The 25,028-nt window shown below is 49.0% G+C and overlaps 1 protein-coding gene across 5 annotated transcripts in view; it reads left to right on the top strand.

The window, feature by feature from the left end:
- The window catches only part of FARP2 (FERM, ARH/RhoGEF and pleckstrin domain protein 2), a 119,082-nt gene that overhangs the window by 53,266 nt on the left and 40,788 nt on the right, over window positions 1-25,028 (top strand). For 4 of the 5 annotated variants that reach the window (XM_028105354.2, XM_028105352.2, XM_028105353.2 and 1 more), the window contains exons 7-13: window positions 1,262-1,376; window positions 7,109-7,256; window positions 14,656-14,751; window positions 16,517-16,680; window positions 17,000-17,068; window positions 17,546-17,603; window positions 20,144-20,396. In XM_028105354.2, the coding sequence (XP_027961155.2) occupies window positions 1,262-1,376; window positions 7,109-7,256; window positions 14,656-14,751; window positions 16,517-16,680; window positions 17,000-17,068; window positions 17,546-17,603; window positions 20,144-20,396 (903 nt within the window). The remainder of the gene's footprint in view (window positions 1-1,261; window positions 1,377-7,108; window positions 7,257-14,655; window positions 14,752-16,516; window positions 16,681-16,999; window positions 17,069-17,545; window positions 17,604-20,143; window positions 20,397-25,028) is intronic. The other variant, XM_028105351.2, reaches the window with a different exon arrangement.

Below are 25,028 nucleotides of genomic sequence, written 5' to 3'. Positions count from 1 at the left end.
GTTAGGTATCAAACCCTGAGAAAAAAGAACACATTTCTCAGTATGTCACACAGAGCAAGGGATGGCTCAGAAGAACAGGAAGAATTATAGCATGGGAAGAGGTTCTGAAAGCAGGGTATGCCTTGCCGAGGCTTTGCGAAGCCCCCAGCTGACGAGGAAAGGGAAACACGCTGCTGCTGGACTAGAGTCCCTCTGGCACAGAACTGATGTATCTGAAAGTTTGAGCACAGGAAGTATAATGTAGAAAGTTTCAGGAATCATAGCAACTAATAACATATGTAGGTTAATCTGTGGTTTCCTTGTCCCCCCTCCTCCCCCACACATACGCACCTTCTACAGATAGCAAGTTTCATCGTAGATTTGCCATCCTGCACTAGGGGCCTTGTCGGCTCTTGTTAATGTACATTGTCGGTGGGACTGATTATTTATTGGATCTGCAGTCTTCTCAGAGAGATGGATGGCTTTCCAGTGCCGCTTGCTTGAGGGCTACGTACAGTGTAGTCACAGTCACCTGTGGGACTGTCGCTTTCCCGAGCGTGCTGCTTACGCCTCGGGTGCCTCTGAGCTGGGCTGTCTGACTGCAGAGGACACGCAGCTGCTGCGGAAGCACGGATGCAGCAGTGGGCAGAGTCCTGTCCTGCTGTGAGGCAGGCGCTGCGCTTATGGGTGCGAGGGTCCTGGTCCCTAAAGTGGGGCACTGTGCGTGCAACTTTCTGTGAATTTGAGGCTGTCTAAAAACAAAAAAGAAGTGTATCGTTTAAGGTTATTGGGCTTTAACTGTGACTCTTAAAACATGAGTAGCCTCAAGATTCATGAAATTAGAAAGAGACATTGTTCCTCAAGAATTTGAGAGGTCCTGAGAGGGAAAATGATTTCAAACACATTATCCTGAAACAAATTAAGATACATATTCCTAGCTACAACAGTCTTGAGACTGCAGATGAATAAAGCATGGTTTAAGACACAACAAACCGCTCAGGATAAACTGGTGGCTCAGCATTGGCCTCCCTGGGGTCACTAACCAGCATCTTTGTTCTTCAAAACTCAGAAACTTCTTTACCTGCCTTTATATTTGCCTTTAATAGCTTAAGATATGTGGAAAAGTAAGATACAAAATCCTGTTTATTTGAGGGATATATGCTTTTACTACAGGTTTAGGATAATTTTTTTCTACTTTTAATTCATGCATTTGCATGTACGAATGCTTGTATTTTTCTTTATTTGAAAATTAGAATCACTGTCTGTTACTGTCTCATTTCAGCGGAAATAGGAGATTATGATGAAACCCTGGACCGAGAGCACCTCAAAGCCAATGAGTACCTGCCCAGTCAGGAGCATTCTCTTGAAAAGATTCTAGAATTCCACCGGAAGCACACGTGAGTCCATCGGACCCAACCACTGGCCCCCTGTCACCACATATGACCAACTAGTGTGTTTATGTAATGGAAGCCACCGCGGAGGCTTCTGCAAGACTGACCAGAGTCACTACTGCCCACTCCCTGGGGACACAATCCCACTGCTGGGGGGAGGCTAGAAAGAAGGTCTGTGCCCTGACAGGAGTGACCAGAGGGCAGGGCATCAGGGGTAGCTGTGTGTGAGCTATCTGTGGGCCGTCCTACAAGGTGGGGTCGAGCTGACGAATGCCAGCATTGCAGACCTACTGGCAGCCCTGTTCTGTGAGCGACTTCATTTGGGTTTCTCCAGGAATCAATGCCGGTGTGCTTTTTTGGGGTGAAGAAAGGTGCAGGAAGGAGCCGTGAGGAGGGAGGGCCGGGGCCGAGGGCCTGGGGGAGGGAGGTGGTTGTGATCTTGAACCCACCAAAGGGAAAGTAGACAGGACAGGGGCCTGATGGCTTGGGCTTGCCCTCGAGAAGGGGCCTGTTGATGTGCGAGTTCATTCTGGTCTGATAACCCTCATGAGGAAAGCTCCACTGACATCCCTCTCAGCTTTTCTTTTTTTTTTTTTTTAAGATTTTATTTATTTATTTGAGAGAGAGAATGAGATAGAGCATGAGAGGGGGGAGGGTCAGAGGGAGGAGCAGATTCCCCGCCGAGCAGGGAGCCCGATGTGGGACTCGATCCCGGGACTCCAGGATCATGACCTGAGCCGAAGGCAGTTGCTTAACCAACTGAGCCACCCAGGTGCCCCCCCTCGGCTTTTCATCAAAGGTTTGGGTGCCAGCAATCTGTCAGTCTCTACTGTCCACACTGGGGAAGGGGGTAGCTTGAGCAGCACAGACCAAGATTCTCACCCTGGAGGACTTGACATTCGCCCTGAGAGACTGCGTGCTTCTCATACGTTTTGCCACGCACAGGTACTTAGGGAGTGCCTTTTGTGTGCCCGGCATGGGGGCAGGCATTGGCTATATCAGTGTATGTGCGTCGTGGTGTGTGGGCTACAGGACAGAGTCTCCTTCGATGAGAGGAGAAGGGTGAGTGGCTGGGCTGCTCGGGCAGGCAGGCATCTTTGAGGAATTAGCCACATGGGGTTGGTGAGGGGCGTTCAGGCAGAGACAGCAGCCTGGGAGGGTGGGAGGTGGGTCAGGGGAGCCCAGCCTGCCACCCACAGTTCCACCTGAAATTCTGGTTTAAGCAGTGGGACGAGTAACTGTTTCTGCTGCTGACAGGAGGCTGCGTGTGACCCTACTGTCATGGCAAGACCAAGTGAAGGCACCAGCCCGGTCTTGGGTGTCATGGTTTGGGGCACCTCTTAGTGTCAGAGTTCAGCACATGGGGGCGAAGGAGCAAGGGGCCATCTCCCAGTGGCAGCCTGAGTCCCGTGCCTGTCCCACAGGAGATGATGACCTGTTCGGATTTGTGCCTGGAGTGGTGGTGGGGCATTGCACTGGCACCAGCCGGTAGATGGTCTGGGGTGCAGGCAGAGTGTCATCAGCATGTGAGCAAACAGGCTGTGCGTGCAGGTCTCCTAGGGAGGAGAGGGTAGAGACAGATGGAGAAGAGAGTAGAACAGTCTCCTAAAGACTGGCCATGGGAGGGTGAGTGAGAAAGGGGCACCACCAGAGGCCATGAGAACAGGGACAGTGAGCGAGCAGGAAGAGAGCCTCGGACACCAAGGGACAGTGTGTCAGGAAAGGGCACAGCGCCTCGGGCTGAGGGTCAGCACCAGGCCTGGTGAATATGGATGCGAGCATGTCTGTGAGGTGAGGTTCAGGGTGAAGGCCAGGCTCACGCTGGAGGTGAGGCGAGGGAATGGTGCAGGTCTGTGAGCAGTCACTCTGCGCGCCCCCTGGGAGCTAATGAAGATGCCCCAGTGAGGGCGCCTTTGTGTGCGCGTGTGCCTGTGCTTGCATATCCATGTCCTTGCACGTGTGTGCTCATGTGTCCACACAGAGCATATGTGTGCGCATGTATGTGCGTGTTAGGTGCATGTCTTAAGGTGGCTGCTTTCAAAACTCACGAAAGGGGCACTTGGGTGGCTCAGCTGGTTAAGCCTTCGGCTAAGGTCATGATCCCAGGGTCCTGGGATCGAGTCCCGCATCGGGCTCCTTGCTCCTCAGGAAGCCTGTTTCTCCCTCTGCCTCTGCCACTCCCCCTGCTTGTGTGTGCTCTCTCCCTCTCTCTCCAATTGATTGATTGATAAATATATATATAAAACTCACGAAAGAGGAGAAATCGGGTGATGTGCTTCATAGAGGACTAAACCTGGGCTCTTTCCACAGGAGTGCCTCCATCCCTGAGCTCAGCTGTTGCTCTAGGCTCTCATGGTTCTTTTTTTTTTCCCCTAAAGATTTTTATTTTTAAGTGATCTCTACACCCAATGTGGGGCTCAAACTCAAAACCTAGAGATCAAGAGTCAGGGTGGCTCTTTCATGGTTCTAATGTGCTGACTTTATCTTCCATAGTCATCAGACACTTACTGTGCTGCTTTTCTTTAAATCATTTTTTATGGTGGGTTTTTTTTTTTTAAGATTTTATTTATTTATTTGAGAGGGAGAGCACTAGAAAGCGAGAGCTAGCAGGAGTGGGAGCGGCAGAGGCAAAGGGAGAGCAGACTCCCCACTGAGCAGGGAGCCCGACGCAGGGCTCCATCCCAGGACCCTGGGATCATGACCTGAGCCGAAGGCAGACGTTTCACCGACTGAGCCACCCAGGTGCCCCTAACCAAGATAAATTTCTTACCTAGTGTATAGTATCTTCTTGGGCCCACTGGAAACACACTTCAGTAATCACTGAATAAGATATTGAAGGAATGGTTTTTTACTTTTATCACAGTTCTTTTGGACCTTTGAGATTGAAGGAAAAGATTTGAAAGCTGCTATCTTAGTCCTTCATGGCTGCTGTAACCGAGCACCCCAGGCTGGGTGGCTTGTAGCCCACAGGCCTTGGTTTCTCACAGTTCTGGAGGCACTGGTGGATTCGGTGTGTGGAGGACCTGCTTCCTGTTTTGTAGACGGCATCTCTTGCTCTGTCCTCTCAGGGCAGAAGGGGCTGGGGGCTCCCTGGAGCTTCTGCTTTGAAGGCACTAATATTCATTAGTCTTCTACACGGCCCTCTCCCAAAGACCCCCCCTAAATACCATCACACTGGGGGTTCGGCTGCAGCCTAGGAATTTTGGAGGACACAGACCTTCACCCTGTAACATTCCACCCCCACAATTCACGTCCTCCTCACATGCACAATACATTCATTCCATCCCAACAGCCTGAACGTTCCCACTGCTCCAGCACTGACTCCAAAACCCTCCCAAGCCCACAGCCTCTCCTGAATCTCATCTTGATGAGGTATGGCTGGGATTCCAGCTATGGTTCTGCTTGAGGCCAAGTCTCCTCCAGCTGTGAGCCTGTGAAAACAGAATACTATGCTGGGGGACAGCCTAGGATCGGCACCCCCCTCCAAAGGGAGAAATTAGAACAAAGGGAAGGATAACGGCTCTCAGGCAAGACTAAAACCTAGCAGGGCAAATGACGTTAGACCTTAAGGCTCAGGAATAATCCTCTTTGGCTCAGTGCTCTGCCCTCCAGGCAGCCCTGGCCTTGGAAACCCCATGGGGGCCTTGGGCCCCACCCCCATCTTCCACTCCGGCCTGTGACGGGAGGGGCGGCCCTGACCTGACCTGCCTTTGGGGTCCTTCTCCCACTGTGTCCCAATTTCTGTCCATACTGATCTCCTCGGCCGTTTAGCCACACCCTTAGTGTCCTCACTTTCTGCAGTATGCATAGGCTGCACATTTTCCTAATCTTAAAATTCTGTTTCCTCTTTGTTTCACACTTCCATCTCTCAGGCACTTCTCTCTTGAGCCTTCCTGTCAGCAGTCAGAGGAGCCCAGCCGTACCTTCCCGACCTGGCTTAGAGATCTCTTCAGCCAAGCCTCCAGTCCCGTTGTTAGAAAGTTCCGCCCTCCACAAAACACTTTAAGACATAAATATAATTCAGCCAAATTTTGTGCCACTTTACAAAAAGGATCACCTTATCTCCCGTTTCCTGTTTTTTTTTTTTAATTTTTTTTAAAGATTTTTATTTATTTGAGAGAGAGAGACAGAGCATGAGAGGGGGGAGGGTCAGAGGGAGAAGCAGACTCCCCACTCAGCAGGGAGCCCAATGTGGGACTCGATCCTAGGACCCCGGGATCATGACCTGAGCCGAAGGCAGACACTTAACCGACTGAGCCACCCAGGTGCCCCTTATCTCCTGTTTCCATTAACATATTCCTCACTTCCTTCTGAGACCGCACCAGAATAGCCTATACCATCCTCATATCTACCCAGTTCTGTTCACAAAGGCTTAAGAGCTTTTCTGAGAAGAAAGGCTTTCTCCGCTCTTTTCCTTCTGAGTCCTCACCAGACTCTCCCTTAGCCTCCCTGATTCTAGCTACACCTCAGAACTCCCCCAGCCTCTTCCTGGCACCCCGCTCTGAAGCTGCAGCAGTGGTCACTGGAAGCGTTAAGAATGAGCAAATCTTGGGGCGCCTGGCTGGCTCAGTCAATAGAGCATGCAGCTCTTAAACTCAGGGTCATAAGTTCAAGCCCCACATAGGACGTGGAGCCTACTAAAAATTAAAAAAAAAAAAGGTAATAAGCAAATCTTCCCCATTAGGACACCTTAGAAAACTGTTGTCACACGGTGTTTCTCTTGATGATGATTTATTAAATATAAGCTGATAGTCGAGTGTCCATATCAAACTCAAAAGAATGGAAATTTTAGTCCAAGAATAGAAACCATGGGAATGGCATAACCCAGACAGTTGTGTTGTTCCTTAAAGATCCAAAAGCTCAGGGGACCCTGGGTGGTACATTCGGTTAAGCATTGGACTCTTGGTGTTGGCTCGGGCAGTGATCTCTGCGCTTGCTCAGCCAGGAGTCTGCTTAAGATTCTCTCTCCCTCTGCTCCTCCCCACTGCTCGCTCACGCTCTCTCTCAGATAAAAAATCTTAAAAAAAAAAAAAAAAATCCAAAAGCTCAGCCAGGCATTTGGAAGTAAGAGGAAGGGTTGTTGATGGAGAGCCCCACATGTAGGGCTCAGGCCTTTGAGTGGGGGTGCTCTGACTGGGACCCGCTCCCCTTGGCCCAGCTGTGCCCTGTCTGAGCAGTGCCCTCCTGGAGGATGGTCCGTGTAACACGGGTCATGGGCTCTTCCCTGGGAGCATGACTGGACTGTGAACTTGAGAAATTTGTTGTCACTCAGTTTCATTATTTTATCCTTAAAAAAGTATATTCTAATGGTTAAAATTGTATATTATAAAAGTTTTTTTTTATTAAAGTATTGCAATGGGTTGAATGAGATACTGATATTATCTTTGGTGTTTCTTGCATTTAATATTTGTCTCTGTGTGTAATGTTTGCATGTGACTGTGTGAGTATTTAGGACGAAGTATAAGGCTGAGTATCTAGTGAATACAAAGAAAACATTCTGCCCCTCAGGAAATGGATTATAGGATAAACGGAAGCAGACAATTTCTTTGGTCTGTGTGTACGGTTTGCTGCATTTCTAGTGGGTAAATAAACTTACAGTGAGCAGTCTACTCTGAAACAAAGCCCCCTGTGTTGGTTTGTTTTATTGTGTTTTGTTTTCCTAATCAATTTTGTATGTTTTGGCTTTTTGAGAAATGAAGTTCTTTTCAGTGCTGTGATCATGCTGTCCTTTATTATAGGGGCCAGACGCCTGCCGAGTCGGATTTCCAGGTGCTTGAAATTGCCCGAAAGTTGGAAATGTATGGCCTCAGATTTCACAGAGCTTCTGACAGGGAGGGCGCCAGAATTAACCTGGCTGTCTCCCACATGGGCGTCCTTGTGTTCCAGGTATAGGGAGGGCAGGGGTGTGCTCTGACTTGGGGGGCTTGATTTGACATGTGCTGGTAAATTTTTGTTGTCATGCATAAGGTCTTGGACTTGGAGGAGGAACCTTGCATATCTTCTGGTCCCACCTCTCACTCCGTGGAGCGGGCGGTCGTTTCCTTGTCTCTGTCCTCACTGTCGAAGAGCCCTCTGCCCCGCCCCCACCCTGGGCGCCTGGTCACATGCCACCGCTGATGTTGACCCTAAGGTCATCCCCAGAGAACCTTTAGGGAAACACTGGCTCCTCTCTGTGGAGCTGTCTCCCTGCCTCAGGTGTGGACCTGCGGCAGGTCTGGACGTGCCGCCCTGTGAGGTGTCTGTGGTCCTCATTTCAGGACATAGAAATAGAACAGACCGAAACTATCAGAGGCTGTTGCGCATGATAACCATCAGTACGATCTTCGGGAATCTTTGTGTTGCTTGTGTGTGGAGAGGCCGACGGTTCCATAAAGGGTTCCTAAGTTCTGCCTGCAGTGAAGCGTGTGTGTGCTGGGGTGTGTGGTGTGGAGGCGTCTGAAAGCAGCTGCCAGAGCGCAGGCCCTCCGCGGCCTGGAGATGCCGGAAGGGCTCCCACGCCCTCTTACCCAGGCTCAGTGGCCCACTTGCTCCTGCAGTCCCCCCTCTGGGGAGCCCTCTGGTCTGGCCTTTGCAAAGCTGCGGGCCTCCAGGTGCACATAGACGTCCTGCAAAGGCCTGCTCAGCACTGACCGCCGTGGGAGGGTGCGTCCTGGGAGTCCAGGGGCTGCATCAGCGGCTCCTTCCTCTGTGGGCTCTTCTTAACCTTTGGTCACCTAAGACGGCTCAGCTGATCCAGGCCCCCATAGTCAAGCCACACTTGTTCTCTTTTTCTTTCCCTTTCTTTTTTTAACCTAGCCATCAAATTTTTCAATTTCCTGTTGGGGGAAAAAAAATCTTATTTTGTAACCAGAATGTTAATTGTGTTCTATCATATACTGACTGACAGGTGGAGACTGTGCCAGGCACACTGAGTTGATGGACCCCAGGGCCTCCCACACCTTCTCGCTCACATGATAGTTCTTGTATCATGCAGAGATGAAAATCACACATCCATCCCAATCAAGCAGGGGTAATTTTTCCAGAAAAGGATAAATTTGTAACTGGAAGAAGTTAAAAGCAGGGATTAGAGACTTCAAATTAAACACATTAGATGGTATTTTTATTCCCTCAAACCCCCAACAGAATGACAATGAAGGATTTTTTTTTTTTTGAAGTTTAGTAAGAACAAAGACTAGGTAAGGAAACCACAGAAAGCGAGTGTCAGCGACGTTTTGGAAGTTGAGAAATGGGCAGATGAGTGGGAATAGTGCAGTGTAGGAAAGGCTGAAATCCCACAGCCTGCACTAGGAACGGAGTGTGGGGGGTCAGGCTGCTGTCTGACGGCCTGGGGCAGGCTGGGGCTGGATGTCACTAGGGGAGGAGGAGGTACAGCTGCAGAGCTGCAGCCCCTCCCTGTGCTGGGAGAGGGCAGGGGTCTTCCTCTCCAGGGTATGGCTCAGATGGTAGAGATTTAAGGGAAAGCCTATAATCTCAGGTTGCCGCGGGCCCTCCCCATCTCTGCTCCCTTGGAATGGTGGCCAAGCTGACATCTTAGAGACAGGGGACTGAGATGTCCAGAAAGTCCACGTGGCCTTATGGGAGCCCTGCAGGTGTTCACACCGGGGCACCCCATAGTAATGGGCCTGGGTCCCTACCCCAGCTCACATAGAGCCTCCAGCCAGCATTTTAGAGCCTTCTGTTTTAAAAACTTTTATTCGGAAATCGTTTCAAACTTACAGAAAAGCTGTAAGAATTAGAACAGCACATAGAGCCCCCATGTGCCCTAACCCCAGATTTCAACCGTTCCAGCATTTTACACATTTGCTTTGTGGTTTGCGCTTCCCCCTGGCATGCTTCCTTGCCCCCACTCCGTGTACACGCACAGCCACACGTGAACACACATGCACACACATGCACAAGTCTTCTGAAGCATTTGAGAATGGGTTACAGACTCCAGAACCCTTGACCACTGAAGGCATATATTTGTAAGAATAGAACACTGTCTTACCGTTATCAGTGAAGCAGCTGATACGCTGGTCATCTTCCAGTCTTATCAGCCAGGCAACTGATGTCCTCCTGGCTGTTATCCCTGCAGGACAGGGCCCAGGCTAGGACCAGACATGGCGTTTAGCCGTTGCATCTGCTGTGTCCTTGAAGCTAGAGCATTTCTTTTTTCTTCATCTTTAGGACATTGACAGTGTTGAAGAACACAGTCCTTTTTATTTTTAATAGGACGTTCTCCATTTGTGGTTTGTCTGCTCTTTTCCTGGGATTAGGTTCAGGAGACACATGCCCAGCTGGACCACTACCCAGGTGCTGTCACGTCCTTGACAGGGAGTCATGACTGAGACACCATCCGGCCTCACTGGTGGTGTGAATCTTGATTCCTGCCTTGTAGTTCTTAATTACTAGTCTTGGTTAATAGTCATTAGCTTTAGTTATTACTGGTTATTATAGTTACTAGTTTTTCAACCAGTAAGCAGTCTGTGGAGAGACACCTTTAAGACCATGTAGTTTACCTGTCCCTCTCCAGATCACCCCTAGATTTCGCACCCAGTGACCAGATGGTCACAGACTCTTACAGTCCTGGGACCTCACTTTTAAACTCAGACAGATAACCAAGGATCACCAGAAATTTGAGGAAATCCTCTCTCTTCAAGGACAGATAACAAATTAGTGTTCAAAAGAAACAAAGCCTGTGCCAGGAATGGAATGGGGAAACAAACCCTATAGACTCCTCAGAGAAGACGCTGTCTTCTATCTGTCCCATGGACAAGATAAAGAAAAATCACTTTACACTGTGTCATGCTCATGAGGAGTAGGAATCAGATGTGTAAAATTTTTGTCTTATAATTTTAAATTTTAGCCTTATTTATAATAGTAAAATACTGGTAATTGATCATCAGGAGGCTGGTTCATCCATATTATGGAATATCAGGCAACTGCACAAAGAATGTGGAGGCTTTCTGTGTCGTGATACGTGGGACATTGATGCACTGTTGTGTGGATTCAGGTGTGTGTAGTTTGCTCCTGCTTGTGGGGAAAAGAGGGAAAATGACACACTTTTTATACCTTTCAAAATAAACAGGTGGCCTTGACAGCCAGTGGGAAGGGAGGGCAGCTACAGGCTTTGGGAGCAGGTGAGAAGGGGCTTTTCCCTACAGACTCATTCTGGTGAGGTTTTGAACCTTGTTGGTACATCACTGCCTTACTTTTTCCGGAAAGCCTCACAGAAAGCCTGCATCTATGAGACACGAGCAAAATCTGCAGTCACAGGGACACACGGAGGACAGGAGTGTTTGCAGATCTAGAAATGCGGTAGCAAAAAGGACCATGCTGCAGAGTGAGGCCGTCTGGAGCATGAAGTTGAGGAAATCTCCACAGAGCAGTTAGAGGACGCACAATATAGGAGGAAAGTGACCATTCAGCGAACAGCGCGGAAAGCCCACCAGCACCAGGAGGCCCAGAGGCCACAGCCCAGAGCAGCAGAAGAAACCATTACTGAAATCACGTGAGAAACGTGTCCAGAACTTAAGGCATGAGTGTCCATTTTGAAGTGCCTACACATTCCTGGTATAGCTGACGAGTAAAGATCACCGCAGGACACACGAGTGTGAAATGTCAGAATGGGAGAGAGGACCAGAGCGCTCCCAGGAGGAGAGGGAAGGAAGTGGTATCTGGCTTGTCAGGGGCAACACTGGAAGCTATGAGAAATAGGACAGGCAGTGGCGCAGAACGTGAAAGAAAATCATTTCCCACCCAGGATCCTGTGCCCTGTTCAACATGACTTCTGTGCAGAGGGAAAAAAAGCATTTTCCAGATACACAGTTGTTCAAAGGTTTGACTGCTGAGCACCTTTTAAAGCACACGACCAGAGGAGAGAACAGACCAGTGGCAGACGGGCCACACTTTGGAGGCCAGGCCCAGGGAGCACCCATCAGCATGCGAGCAGCATGGAGGGAATTGTCTCCTGGATCAGGCCCCACTGAAGAGTGTTAAACTCTTGAGGGATGGGGCGCCCAGGTGGCTCAGTCGGTTGAGCGTCCGACTCTTGGTTCCTGCTCAGGTCCTGATCTCAGGGTTGTGAGATCGGGTGCCCATCAGGCTCCACGCTCAGTGCAGAGTCTGCTTAGGGTTCTCTCTCTCCTCCCTCTGCCCCGCCTATTTGTGCTCTCTGACTCTCTAAAAAAACAAATAATCTAAAAAAAAAAAAAAAATTCTGCAGGGAGTGTTTGGGCTGAATTAGTGGTAAGAACATAAAATTAAGTAAATGGAAAGAGGCACTTAGTCTCTCAGGGAGAATTGAAAGTAAAGGAGCAAAATAGTTATGATTTACCATGGCTCAACCTGTGAGAAGTACTCACATGATCAATAATATAAAAACCAAATTTAAAATTCGGCCATTGTGGAGAGGGTATAGGAGGGCTCAGGAGGCCGGGTCTCCAGCAGGAGCCAGGGCTGCTGAAGGGAGTGCCATCCCAGCAAGAGGGCCCAGAATTGCTGGGTTTTGTCTCAAGCCTTCCTAGACATTTATAATTACGCCATGGATTATTGGATAAAAATTAAAATGAAAGCAGTAGCTCTGAGTGTTTACAGCCAGCTGCTCAATTTTAAAAGTTGAAAAGTCAAAGTCTGTCAAGGTGAGGCAGAGTTCATGAACACTCCAGTTGTGATCGGGTTTTGTTTCTTCTTTTGACTTGTGACAGTGGTTAAAACCCTGGAATATGACATTTTTTTAATTTTGGCTACAAGGAAGTGGAAAGGTGAGCAGGCTGGCAGCACCAGTGTGTGAGACCTCTCTCAGCTGGTCCGTGTCTGTCTGGGGGGAGACTCACTGTCTCTGCCTTGCCCACAGCCCCTGCCCAGGCACATAAACCATGTCTGGAGTTAAAAATGGCGGGGGGGGGGGGGCACGGGAGGGAGGCTTCTGTTTTCTTTTGTTGATGTTACGTATTTGGGTTATTTTTGTTTTGTTTGCTTGCTTTTTTTGAGAACATAGTTGAAAATTTGAGCAGAAATTAGAGTAATTAGTGGTTTGGGCAGTATTTGGAAATCTGGGATGCTTCAATTCTCATGGAGACCTGAACATTCCTATCAGGGCTTTCAGGACACCTTTTAACTTGGGGATTGTTTTCCGGGAGATGTAAATCACAGACGATAAACTTTACCACTTTCCAGTACACATTCATGTATTCTTAGTGTGTTTACAAAATCATGCAGCCATCACCCTGTGTAATCCAGAGTGATTTTAATCACCCACTTCCCGTCCTGCCACTGAGCCACGCCCTGCCTCAGGCTCTCCTCCTTCCGGGCTCCACGCCCAAACCGGGTCCACATGCCTGGCTCCTTCCCTTGTTTTCAGAACAGGTCCACGTGGTGGCGTGCATCAAGTCCCATCCCCTTTTAAGGTTGAAGGTTTTGGGAGTTTCTTAAGGGAAACTTCATTCCCTACCCTCCTGCCGCCATCTCAGGTTTGCAGAGAAAATGATCATGATGGTCAAGAGTAGAGGGGAGAATACCAGGAAGGTGTCTCAAAACATTGAATTTTTAGAGGCGCCTGGGTGTCTCAGTCGTTGAGCGTCTGCCTTCGGCTCAGGTCGTGATCCCAGGGTCCTGGGATCGAGCTCCGCATCGGGCTTTCTGCGGGAAGCCTGCTCTCCCTCTCCCACTCCCTCTGCTTGTGTTCCCTCTCTCGCTGTCTCTCTCTGTCAATTAAATAAATAAAATCTTTAAAAAAAAAATTGAATTTTTATTCTGAAACAATTCAAAGCTTACAGAAAAGTTCAAGAACAGTACAAAGAGGGGCACCTGGGTGGCTCAGTCGGTTAAGTGTCTGCCTTCAGCTCAGGTCACGATCCCAGGGTCCTGGGGTCAAGCCCCACATCGGGCTCCCTGCTCAGCGGGAAGCCTGCTTCTCCCTCTCCCTCTGCCGCTCCCCCTGCTCATGCTCTCTCTCTGTCAAATAAATAAAATCTTTAAAAAAAAAAAAAAACTGTGCAAAGAACTTCTTCACCTGAGACCTCCATCCAGATTTCACCAGTTGCCCTCATCTTGTTTGTTGCAAGAGATCTAAGGTCAAGCGCCGTGCCCTGTCATCTGCTCTTTCCAGTTTGGAACATTCTTCCTTCTTTCCCTGATTCTCATGATTACAGGCCATTTTGTGGAATGACCATAATATGGGCTTGTTGAACACTTGATGATCAGACCCTAGGCTAAGCTTCTTGGGTAAGTCACAGAAGTGACGGTGTTCCTTGTACGGCTTCGAGGTGGCCCATGGTGCCGACTGTCATACTGCTGGCGGTGTCGGCACTGAGCACTTGGTCAGATGGTGCTGACAAGCTGCTGTACTGCAAAGGTACTTCTTGTCCTTGGTGATTAATAAGCCTTTTGTGGAGAGAGTTTGAGGCCACGTACACGTCTGTACTTCACCCTCTCACCTGGTTGGATTACTCTGAGGGCTGCCACATGGTGACTTTTTTAATGCCATTTGTTGTGCTCCTGGAAGGGTTTTCTCTGCATTTGCTTACTTCATACCACTGTGGACTCGTGGATTTGTATTACATTCGAATCACAGTTTGAATTCTAACAGTTCAGGTTATACTCTGACCCCTGATAAGCTGCTGCTGTCACTATTTATCTTGGTCTGTGAATTGTCCCACGTTGGCCCTTGGACATCCCTCCAAGCAGGCGCTTGTGTCTCCTGGGCACGTACCATCCCGTTGAGCACTCATTTACTTACTTAGACAAAATATTCCAGGGTCAGTTTGTGGTTGGCCCACTTCACCCCGAAGACCGAAGAGCCCTGGGTCTTTCCAGTGGAGAGTCGGATCTAGAAGCCAAAACCCGTGTGCACTCAGCGTGCCCATTGCTGCTCCAAGAGCCAGGAGCTCGTGCTACCAGCTCCCACTCCAGGGCATCGCCCCACGGCCTGGCCCAGCATTCCCCACCCCCACAGCGGGAATCCCAGCTCCGCTCCCGCCCCCGCCTGGCCACCACTGTCGCTCCTCCTGACCACCCTCTTACAGGAGTGGGCTTCAAGGAGTGTTCAGTATTGGCCTTGATAAAAAGTAGTTTTTTGTAAGAAAACCTTATCAAAGAAATCAAGTTACTGTCCTAAAACAAGTACATTCCTATGTTTAGTGTTGACATTTTAATTCAGAGTCATTCCAGATACAATTATAAAATGTCAAGTGCATTGCTGTGCTATCTGGCAAGGTTGTAATTTAAACATTCTCTATTTCATGAAAAGCTGTGTGTGTGTGTCTGGATTACAAATGTGTCTGAGTGTCCATCTCTTGAATTTCAGGGCACCACCAAAATTAATACTTTCAACTGGTCCAGGGTCCGAAAACTCAGCTTCAAGAGGAAAAGGTTTCTCATCAAACTGCACCCAGAGGTCCGTGTAAGTATGATTTCAAGCACTTTCTGAATTACAAGAGAATTTATTCTCCTAGAATATTAACTTGTTAATTATTTTATGAATCACTTTCACATCATGCACACAAGAATTTAAGGATGGGATTTGGAATTGAGGTGTGGAAGGGCTTTGGGTAATCTGCCCTGTAGGTCTTGCTCCTGAGCATGGGTCAGCATCCCTGAGGGGCTGCTTACACCACTCATCGCTGGGCCAGATTTCAGATTCAGCAGGTCTGGGGTGAAAGAGAGAAGCTCCCAGGGGCTGCTGAGAATAATTTGTTGATTACAGTGTCTTTGTTCTCTAGGTTAGGAGGCTGAGACACAAGGTATTTAACTGTGATCTGAAGCCCTACAACAGATTAGCGTTAGAGCTTCTGTCCAGAGTAAGGGACATTCCCAGTATGTATTCAGAAATTGACGTTTTGCTAACTCTAATTGGAGAAGCCTTGATTTTCAGAAAATAAATACTCCTTCCTTTTGAGATTGTCAGTCAATAAAATAATAATTACATGGGAATTTACTGTAATGGGTAAATATGAGAAAAAGTACATGTCTATACAGTCTGATAGGAAAAATCCAATACTTGAAGCGATTGGAAGATGTCCGAGTTGGTACATTTCCAGTGCACAGAGGAGATTAGGAACTGAGAGGAGATTAGCCACACCGCTGCGGGAGGAGGCTGACAGGGCTGTCTCAGCGCAGACACACCGTGAGTGGTAGGCGGAGAGGCTCTCCCTAAGCTTCTGAAAGGCACTCAGTCAGCCAGAGCTTTGGTCAAACAGCAGGCGCACGTGCTGCATGCGTGTTTACTTTCTGTAGAAGCACAAAAAGGTGGCTTGTTTCTTGTTCAGATGTCTGTTGTAGGAATGAAAGGAAAGTCTAAGGAATACGAAAAACATACAGAAAATGCAGGTAAAGGGCTGCTTTTTTCTCTGAGTACCAGAACTGTTTCCAGGGCGGTTCTGACAAGCTTAGGAACCAGGGGATCACTGCTCCGGCACACTGAGGCTCAGAGCCAACACAACACCTGCCCATGGCAGAGTTGCAGCTTGTATCCCTCAGCACTTAGATTTCAAAGACTGGATAATAGGAGTCCGGGTAGATGGTCTTTCTGGAAGGTAATTTGGTAGTATGTCACAAGGCTCACAGATGTGCATTGTTGGGGCACCTGGCTGGCTCTGTCAGTGGAGCGTGCAACACTTGATCCTAGGGTCATGAGTTCCAGCCCGATGATTAGTGTAGAGATTACTTAAAATAAATACCATTTTTTCATGTGCATTATTTTAAGCTCACTAACATTTCTAAGAATTTGTCCTGAGGAATAACTATGAGAGAGAATGCAGTAGTTGCTTGAAGATGACATATGTGAGCCTTTAAAATCATGTGTCCTGGACATCCAGAACATCCCCAGAACCCCACAGGAAAATGATTGAGCAAGGGCATATAAATAGTTGCCTGACAGGGAAGATGCCCTGGTTTGCCTTGTGGGATGTGTCACAAGGGTACACTTGTAAACGTTAGCAGTTGTGTAATCGTGGGTGACTGCATTCTTCTGATAATTTCTACAGTGTATATGTGTATACCGCTTTTCTTCTCTTAAATGTAAATGGCACCAGAAGTCTTTATAGATAAGTTTCAGAAAAAAATATTTTCCTGATTTTTAACATTGGAATAAATAGCGTGTTATCTGAGTGCTTCCTAAATGTTCTTCTTGAATTAGTTACTTTTGAACCTTCTTGTTTTGTTTCTAGGGACCTTACCAGGATACGCTGGAGTTCTTGTTGGGCAGTAGAGATGAATGCAAGAACTTCTGGAAGATCTGTGTGGAGTATCACACCTTCTTTAGACTCTTTGATCAACCTAAGGCCAAAGCTAAAGCCGTCTTCTTCAGCAGGGGCTCGTCCTTCAGATACAGGTGGGGCAGCACCATGCACCTGGCGGGCTCTGGCAGCTTCGTAGGACTGAGACTGTCAAGAAACAAGTGCTGTCAGATGTGTCAGAGAATTACATGCAGCATGCATCTAGGCAAGCTGGCAAAAGCGTATCAAGTAAAACAATGGGAAAAATAGCTTTGATAGAAACTGTAGAAAATCAGGTATGCTTCCTACGAAGCATAGCTTTAAAACGTACGTGTGAACTTAGGGGATTGGCAAGTGTTACTTTGACTCTTTGGAAGATTAATGCTGTGAATTGCTGCTGGCTCTTTTCTTTAAAACCTGAACCTTTATTCACAGTGGAAGAACTCAGAAACAGCTGGTGGATTATGTCAGAGACAGTGGGGTGAAGAGAGTTCCGTACGAAAGGTAAGCACCATGGTCTTCATGCTGTGAAGTCTGCGCTTTTACAATCAGTATTTCCCATATTTTAACCTTTATTTAAACAGACATACATACATAAACGTGTATTTTGACACTTGAGTTAAATTATCTTTTAAAGATAAATGGGTGAACATCTTGATGCAGGTGATGTGCACAGCCTCAGGTCCTACTGTTGGGGCTCTACTCTGTGTAGTTCATCTCACATAGAAGGTTTTCACGTAGCATGGTAACTTTTGAATATGAAAATTCATCTCGTTTTTTTGTGTGTGTGTGTGGAATTTTTCTTCTTCTTCTACAACATCTATTTTTTGTTCTTGCTTTCTGTCACCTGCCTGTTTCTAGCTAGACACCTGTGGCATGTTATCAGACTTGAGCCCCATTCTTTCCCAGGGCACGGCTGCCCTCGGCACAGGTACCAGGAGTGGTGGGCGTGGTGGCTCACACCTTGTTCTCTGTTTGCAGAAGACACAGCAAGACTCGGATGTCTATTCGTGCTCTGACTGCAGACTTGCCAAGGCAGGTTAGTCCTTCTGGTTGAAACACACATAATATTAATCACCTGCACTCCTTTGGAGGAACTCTGGCATTGCTGTAACAGGAGTCTTAGAGTCAGTCCTGCTGTTTTTGTGGAGATTCCAATCCTGGGGCTGTTTGCAGAAGAGGAGTCCTAAGTAAAGAGAAAGCTTCGTGCATTGAGACGTCCGTTATGGTGTTTTTGTAACACTCGAAATCCAGAACACCAGCAGCTATGCTGGGCGACTCACTAGCACGGTACTGGGTGTGCCCATTTGATGAGGAGTGCTCGAGAACCACTAACGGTCTCGTTTTAGGAGAACAGTTTGTGGCTAGGGACACTCGAGAATGGGTTAGCAAGTGAAACTAGCAGGTTGCAAAGCAGCCTGTGTAATAAGGTCTCATTCTGAGCTGAAGTGACAAACAGATGCCCAGAGAGGACAAGCTAGAGTCATAAACCTCAGTGTCACTCCTCTCTGAGTGGCAGGGCTCCAGGCGATTTTATTTTCTCTTTGTACTTTTAGTTTTCTGCAGTGGGCTCACACTGCTTTTTGTTTCCAGAAAAACAACTGAATGAATATTACCTTTATAAAAGCTTGAAACAATGTAAAAGGGAATAGTTTACTTCATTAAGCTATACTCATAGAGTGAGATTTTTTGCTAATATGTTAAGGGTAAAAACATATTTATATGGAAACAAATTTATATCTGTGTTTGGCATGATTACAACCATGAAAGCAAGGGCACACACGCGGGCGCACGCAAATACTTCACAGAAAAACACTTGGCCCCAGCGTCCAGAATGTGAAGGCAGCAGAAAGAGCTGGCGTGGCAGGCATGGGTGGTCCTCTGCTTCCATCTGCCCCACTAGAAGCTTCCTGTTTTCAGGTTTGCATATCAGCTTCCACACGCAAGCTCACCTTCACGGAGAATCTCACTCTCACCATAGGATATCATAACTGCCCCCTCAGGCGGCTATGTAGTTTCATATTGATGATTTTTTATTTCTGTACAATGTTAGTTTTTGTTGACAGTTGATCATTCATATCGTTACAGTATTTCCAGAAGCTACACTTGCACCTCCCTTATCAAAACTCATGTGTCCCAAACTTTTTAAATTAGGTCTTTTATTTATTTTTTTTAAAGATTTATTTATTTATTTATTTATTTGGCAGAGAGATAGAGAGCACAAGTAGGCAGAGAGGCAGGCACAGGGAGAGGGAGAAGCAGACTCCCCGCCGAGCAGGGAGCCCAATGCGGGACTCGATCCGGGGACTCCAGGATCATGACCTGAGCCGAAGGCAGCCGCTTAACCAACTGAGCCACCCAGGCGCCCAGGTCTTTTAAATAAAAGCATTCTTTAGCTCTTCTAGGTATGTTTCCTATTTAGAAATTTTTTGCTAAGCAATTGAAATTTAAAAGAATTTATTTTTGTGTGTGTTTTTTTTTTTTTAACAAAGTTCAACATTTTGAATAGTCTAAAGGAGTATGCATGGGGGCACCTGGTTGGCTCATTCGGGAGAGCCGGGCACCTCTTGACCTGGAGGTCGTGAGTTTAAGTCCTGCACTGGGGAGATGCCCAGTGACTGAGCCACCCAGGCGCCCCTGATGCTGTCTTTTATAAAACCACAAGAGAATGTTGAATATGGTTGAATGATGAGGAAAAGGTGATGTGATGAGCATCTGAGGACATTAACCTGTTGCTTGAGAGCTGCTGTTTTGTTTCTGGTCGGTCACCACTTCTACCTCACCATTTGCCCATATGCTGCACGCACACGTTACTCAGGACCGTTGGGTGATATTTTGGTCTAAACACCCTCTTGATAATGTTGCAAGTGTACATGTCATTTGGAGCTTCCAAGAGGCATGACTGTGTCTTGTGAGGACTCACTCCATGTCCCTGTGTGTGGGGCTACAAGTGAGGGCCGGGCTCCCCCGCCCCCCCCCCCCGCCTGTGAGCCTCTTTTCACTTGTAGCGGGGGCTGCGCCAGCCCTGCCTAAATGCCTCCGGCCCCTGTGCCACTGGTCTTCATTGCCCATGTGAACGTACCAACGCACTTCACTGCTCCCTGGCAGTGACGTGCTGAGCAGTGAGTGCCAAGTGCAGCAGAATCTGGATTTATGTGTCGCCTGTGGTGCTTTGCTTTAGGGTCTTGTGAGCTCCGTGGTGTTGGCTCACAGCCCCCCGGAAATGAGTCCCCAACACGTCCTCGTGCAACTTCAGGGTGACACGGGACACCCAGGAGACATGAGTGCATGTGGCTAGGTTTTCATGATGGAAGTTTTCTTCATTGTAGATATTTAATAACATAGAAAAAATGAAATTATAAGGGATTTTAAACAGATAATCCTGGGTCCTTTTGGAATCCTGTCTGTATTTACAAATTTTCAGTTCTAATGGGGAAAGTCTGGTCGATTGCCCTTTTTAGCAGAGGCTGAGATAGAAATGCGTGGCCATACTAGGTTGGGTCCAGTTAGCTCTGCAACTTTCTAATGGTAATTTGTAATTTTATGTGTTCCTTTTTCTTCTTCACTTGTGATCCCTAGAGCATCTCATTCACCGAGGGCATGAGGACTTCTGCGTCCCCATCTTCAACAAATGTCTCCTTCTATTCAGTTCCTACCTCCCCTCTGGCCCCTCGAGGCCCGCCCGATTTCAAAGACAGCAGTAACTCCCTCACCGAGCCCCAGGCTCCCGACGCCAGGAGGCCAGCTGCAGAGAGGAGCAGCGGAGTGGCAGCCGACGGCGACACCCGACGGGCCCAGTCCCCGGGGCCTCCTGCACTGCAGCCTTGTCAAGGTGTTGGGTTTTGTCGTGTTGTCAGGAGTTGTAGCCCCAGCCGTCCTATGGGGCAGAGTCACGACACCACTGTAGACCCAGATGCAGGGGGTGCTGGCAGGGAGCGCAGAGCCGCTGGTAAAAGCGACCGTGGGGGTGGCAGTGGCTTAATCATGGGCCCAGTCCCCCCCAAGGGGGAGCATCCGCATGGCCGGCAGGATAGTGCGGGGGGGCCTGTTTTCACATTGACAAACACCCGGCTGCAGGTGTCTGAAGAGTTCATAGACGATGACCCGGCAGACATCTCCTTCTTTGCTGGAGGCTCAGAGGCCTTTTCCTTCCCTTACTGTGCATTAGGCCCGCAAGCCCCTTCCTGTGCCCACCCAGGCTCCGCCCCATCCAGCCCAGACAGGTACCCCACTGAGGCCATGCATGTGCATGTAGAGCACGGTTTTGAATTGGAGGGAGAGGGTGGCTTTGGCGGCGATGTGCACCCCTCAGACACCTCCGAGCTGTTTGAGGTGAAAGCACAAGCCAGCCTGATGCAAAGCCTGCTGAGCCCCTCGGAGACCAGCTCGCTGAGGAACAACCAGTCCGAGAACAGCTCTCTGAGCCACTTGCCCCTTCACGGCGGCTCGTCCGTGCGGACCCCCAGCTCGGCCAGTCAGTCCGAGGCCAGCTCCATGGCCAACTTCCCAGCCTGCTCGGTCCGCTCCGAGGCCAGCTCAGCCTTCCAGCTCTCGGACATCATCGACCAGTTAGAGCAGCTCAGCTACCCACCCACCACAGCCGAGGATTCCAGCAGCACAGACACAGATTCCTGGGGTGCTGAGGCGGGGGCCCCCCTAGACGTGAGCCTTTTCTTCAGCAGCCCTTTTGCACAGACAAGTGGGGAGAGAGTCATTTTCGATTTGCAGAGCATAAAGGATTTGACTCCAGGAGAGCGGATAGATAAAAACCCATCTTGACCAGTCCTGGGCTCCCTTTCAGGACAACCCAGTCACACACTCAAGTGCAGTGAGAGCTCAGGTTGTTAGCTTGTAGACCAGGAAGGGATTCTGTGTTCATGGCTGGAGAGTCCTCTTTTTCCTAATCCTCTGATTGATCATTCTGTTTTGTCTCAAAGGATAAACTTTTCCTTAGAATGATGTTAAAAGGCTTAAGGTAGATAACTATTTCCGGCTAGGGACTGATCAGTTAGTCTTTACAGCTTTATTTTTCTGGCATATGCTTTGATTCAACTAAAAACTGGTGCTGTACGTATTGAATGTTACACAGTTCTCATTCACATTGGCCTTTAATGGAATATGTGTTTTATGCCGACAGCTGCTTTATAAGATGAAGCTGCTCATGCCTCATTAGGATGGAGGTTTTGTTTGATTTGTCCAGCCACCGCACGAAAGCTCGAGTAAGCCCTGCAGAGCCCAGATCCTGGGAAAGGCCGTGGAGGCTGCAGCTTGCCGCCTGCTGGGCTCTGCCTCTGCACATGGCGGGGGTCCCTGGCACTGCCCGGGGCGCTCTCTGTGCCTGAGGCTTCATCCAGAAGCAGTGCTGTGTTTAGTTAGTGGGCTTAGAAAAGGTTTCGTTTAAATGCAATGTAAGTTTGAACTGTTTTCTTCTATCTAGCTTAATAGGAATATAAGATACTTGGTTGCAGAAAAAAAGTGGAACCGGACACACAAATCTGCCTGAGGGTTGGCGTGCAAGCTCTCACGGGAGCTGACTCCTTCAGACCCAGCGATTGGGTTGTTCACTAAAAATTAGCACCCCAGGAGCTCTGCACAGGTCAAGGGCTTAGATGTTCATTCTTGGTATGGGAATGTCGTTTCCTATGGGAATGTCGTTTCCGTCGGGTCAGGTGGTGTGTGGTAGACAGTCCCCAGATGTTTTTAACACGCCCCATCGTGGATGGAGTCTATTTCTGAGGCCGTGGGAAAGGTCACATGAGCAGACAGGCTGAGGTGGCCGTGCCCAGCAGGCGGGCACACTGCCGGTGCTGTGACCCACGCCACTGTGAAGTCTGGGCGGCTGCCCACAGCACCGATTGTGTCCATCTGTGGACATCAGAGGGGAAACCCAGACGGACACTGTTGACTTTGTCAAATCAGTCCACAGATTGGGTTTTGTTTTTTGGGTTTCTGTAGCTTATTCCTTATGGTCTCAGCTAGTAGAGCAATGCCATGTTAAAGGCCAGGTTTCTTCAGTGTCCCTTGGTAACTGCAGGCCCCCCCCCCCGTTCCTGTGCAGGACCTCAAATTCTCTGCCTTGGGGGCACATGAGCACACACCGAGTAGCCCGCTGTCTCTTGCGGGAGCAGTCTTTCTTTTGTCATCGGTATTGATTGAACACCAGCAGAGGCCTTTTGTTGAATGTATAGATTTTCTGTGTTTGTATCTGCCTTCAACCTATGGCGCAGTCTCATTACTGTGGTCTGGGAGACTAGCGCTTGGCACATGCCCACCCCTTATCCCTGGGGCCTGCCCTCCATGCAGCGTGGAGGTGTTGTGGCACGGCATCGTGTTGGCTGACTAGTGTCTGTGAAGAGATGTTGCGACCTGCGTGAAAGGGCAGTAGGTGGGACAGTTGGGAACCACCAGGTGGAATGTTCCAGACACTTTGTTTTCCCCTTGGTGTCCCTCAAACAGCAGACCTTGGATCTGTGTGGTGAGGAGTTACTATCTGTTACGTGTGAAATGCTTTTCCTAGACCTTAGTCGTCAGGATGGCTCCCTGTCTTCTAATGAATGTGCCTGGGGTGCTGCCCTCAGGCAGCCTGCGCTGTCCTGTTTTAAGTGTCTGGGCAGCAGGCCCCCCGGGGCTGGGTTAGAGCCAGCCCTGCTCCCCAGCACAGCCAGGGCTGCGGACGGCGGCAGGCGCCTCGCCACTCTCTTGTCCTGGAGATTCGAGGAAATGCTTCTCTCCGCCAGCTTCTGCCAGGGTTTCCTGAAAAGGGATGTTGTTTCCTCAATGAAACTTCATTTTCTGGAGTTGATTTTTTAGCCTTTTATTTAGAAAGTTTGCAAAATATGCAAAAGCTGAACGGGGAGTAGACGCACCCCTGCCACCCCCCAGTCAGCGTTGCCGGAGTTGGACCTGCTCATGGCCTCCGTCGTTTCCCTTCTCTGCGTTTGGTGCTGCAGTACTTCCGCGCGGGCCCGGTGCTGGTAGCCTCCCTCAGGACTGCGTGCACCCCTGGAGCACGAGGGCACCTCCCCACACGGTGCCACAGAGACAGGATCAGTAGCCCTTGCTGTCCTCTGACACCAGGATATACTTGAATTGGCCCCACGGCCTGAAGTGCCTGTTAATACCCAGTTTGTTCAAATTGGGCTCCAAACACAATCTGCTCACTGCATGTGGCCACGACCCCTCTTCCCATCTCGTCTTGTTGAGAAGACCCCCACTTTGTGCCAGTGACCTGTGGGAGAAGCCAGGCGCCTGGTCCCCACTCACGTCCCTGTCTGTGCCATGCCTGTCTGCCCCTCCCCTGCTTCCCTGGAGGCAGGACCCAGAGCTGCATGCACCTCAGAGCACACACCCTCCCCCACACTTGCCATCGCCCCACAGCCCCCACGTGGCCAGGGCCTCCACATGGGGCAGCGTGGGGCAGCACAGCTCTGACACAAGCCCAGCACCCCAGACAATCTGTGGGCACCACCGGGGCAGGTGTTACATTCAGATTTGTCTGGAGATGTTTGTACAAGCTTTTCTTTTCCAAAGTGTTAATATGTTTAAGTTTGCAGGTTTCCCTTTCTAGGGAAGCCAGTTCCTTAGAAACCAATCAGGGCTCTCCTTGGAGGCGCCCACTGCTCGTGCCTCCCTCCCCTTTTGCGTCTGGGTGAATTGTAACCCCCCACCAGGAGGGAATTCTTTAGAGCCCAGGGAAGGTCAGCCTGAAGGACACTCCCCACTGCAAACAGCAGGCAGTTTAGGCGTGACATTCTGTCTTGTCTTAGTAAGTGATGGTTTACCATAAATACTAAAATATCTGGAGCAGTTCAGATCAAGGGTCATCACTTCCTGAAGCAGCATTGGGTCTTTCTTTTGTTTGCTTACGGCTATTGACCACAATTGCCTTTTATTCGGAAGCCCTCTTGTTATGCAGTGCTGCCATCTTGGGAGCGTGGTTCCAGTTCCGTACACCTGGGTTATAGAATGAATATTCGGATCCGAGTGAGATAACGTAGAATCAAGAGCCAGTTTGCTGAGAATGTGTAGTTGAAAAGTGCCTGAGAGGGCTGACAGTTTTCTCCTGGAACGTGCTGCTCTCCTTGGCCAGACTCAGGCCTCACCTCCGACAGGAGGGGCACCTGCCAGCCCTGTCGCGGCCAGGAGCCTTGGGGCCACAGGCTGACAGCAGCCCTGCCACAGACAGTGCCCACTGCCCCCGGTGCGTCCGCCTCGCAGAGTACACCTGCTCTAGGCAGACCAGTTGTTTGTATTAGTTATCAAGTCTATTTTTGTACTTAAAGTCCAGGTATTTTATGTAAGCCAATATATGAGTATCTGAAGTCTAACTAACAGTAAAGTTTCAGCTTCATAAGATTGATCGCACTCAAACAGGTAATGGTGTGTACTGCATAACTTCTTAAATCACAGGTATAGACGTGTACGTCTTCTGTACTCCAGAGGGATTCTCTAAGTATGAAGTTAA

This window comes from Eumetopias jubatus, unplaced genomic scaffold (assembly GCF_037043125.1).
Source record: "Eumetopias jubatus isolate StellerSeaLion01/CBP00866 unplaced genomic scaffold, mEumJub1_p1.0 scaffold_3, whole genome shotgun sequence".
Classification (NCBI taxonomy): domain Eukaryota; kingdom Metazoa; phylum Chordata; class Mammalia; order Carnivora; family Otariidae; genus Eumetopias; species Eumetopias jubatus.
Note: the sequence above shows the minus strand (reverse complement) of the source record. Positions and strands in the feature narration are given on the sequence as shown.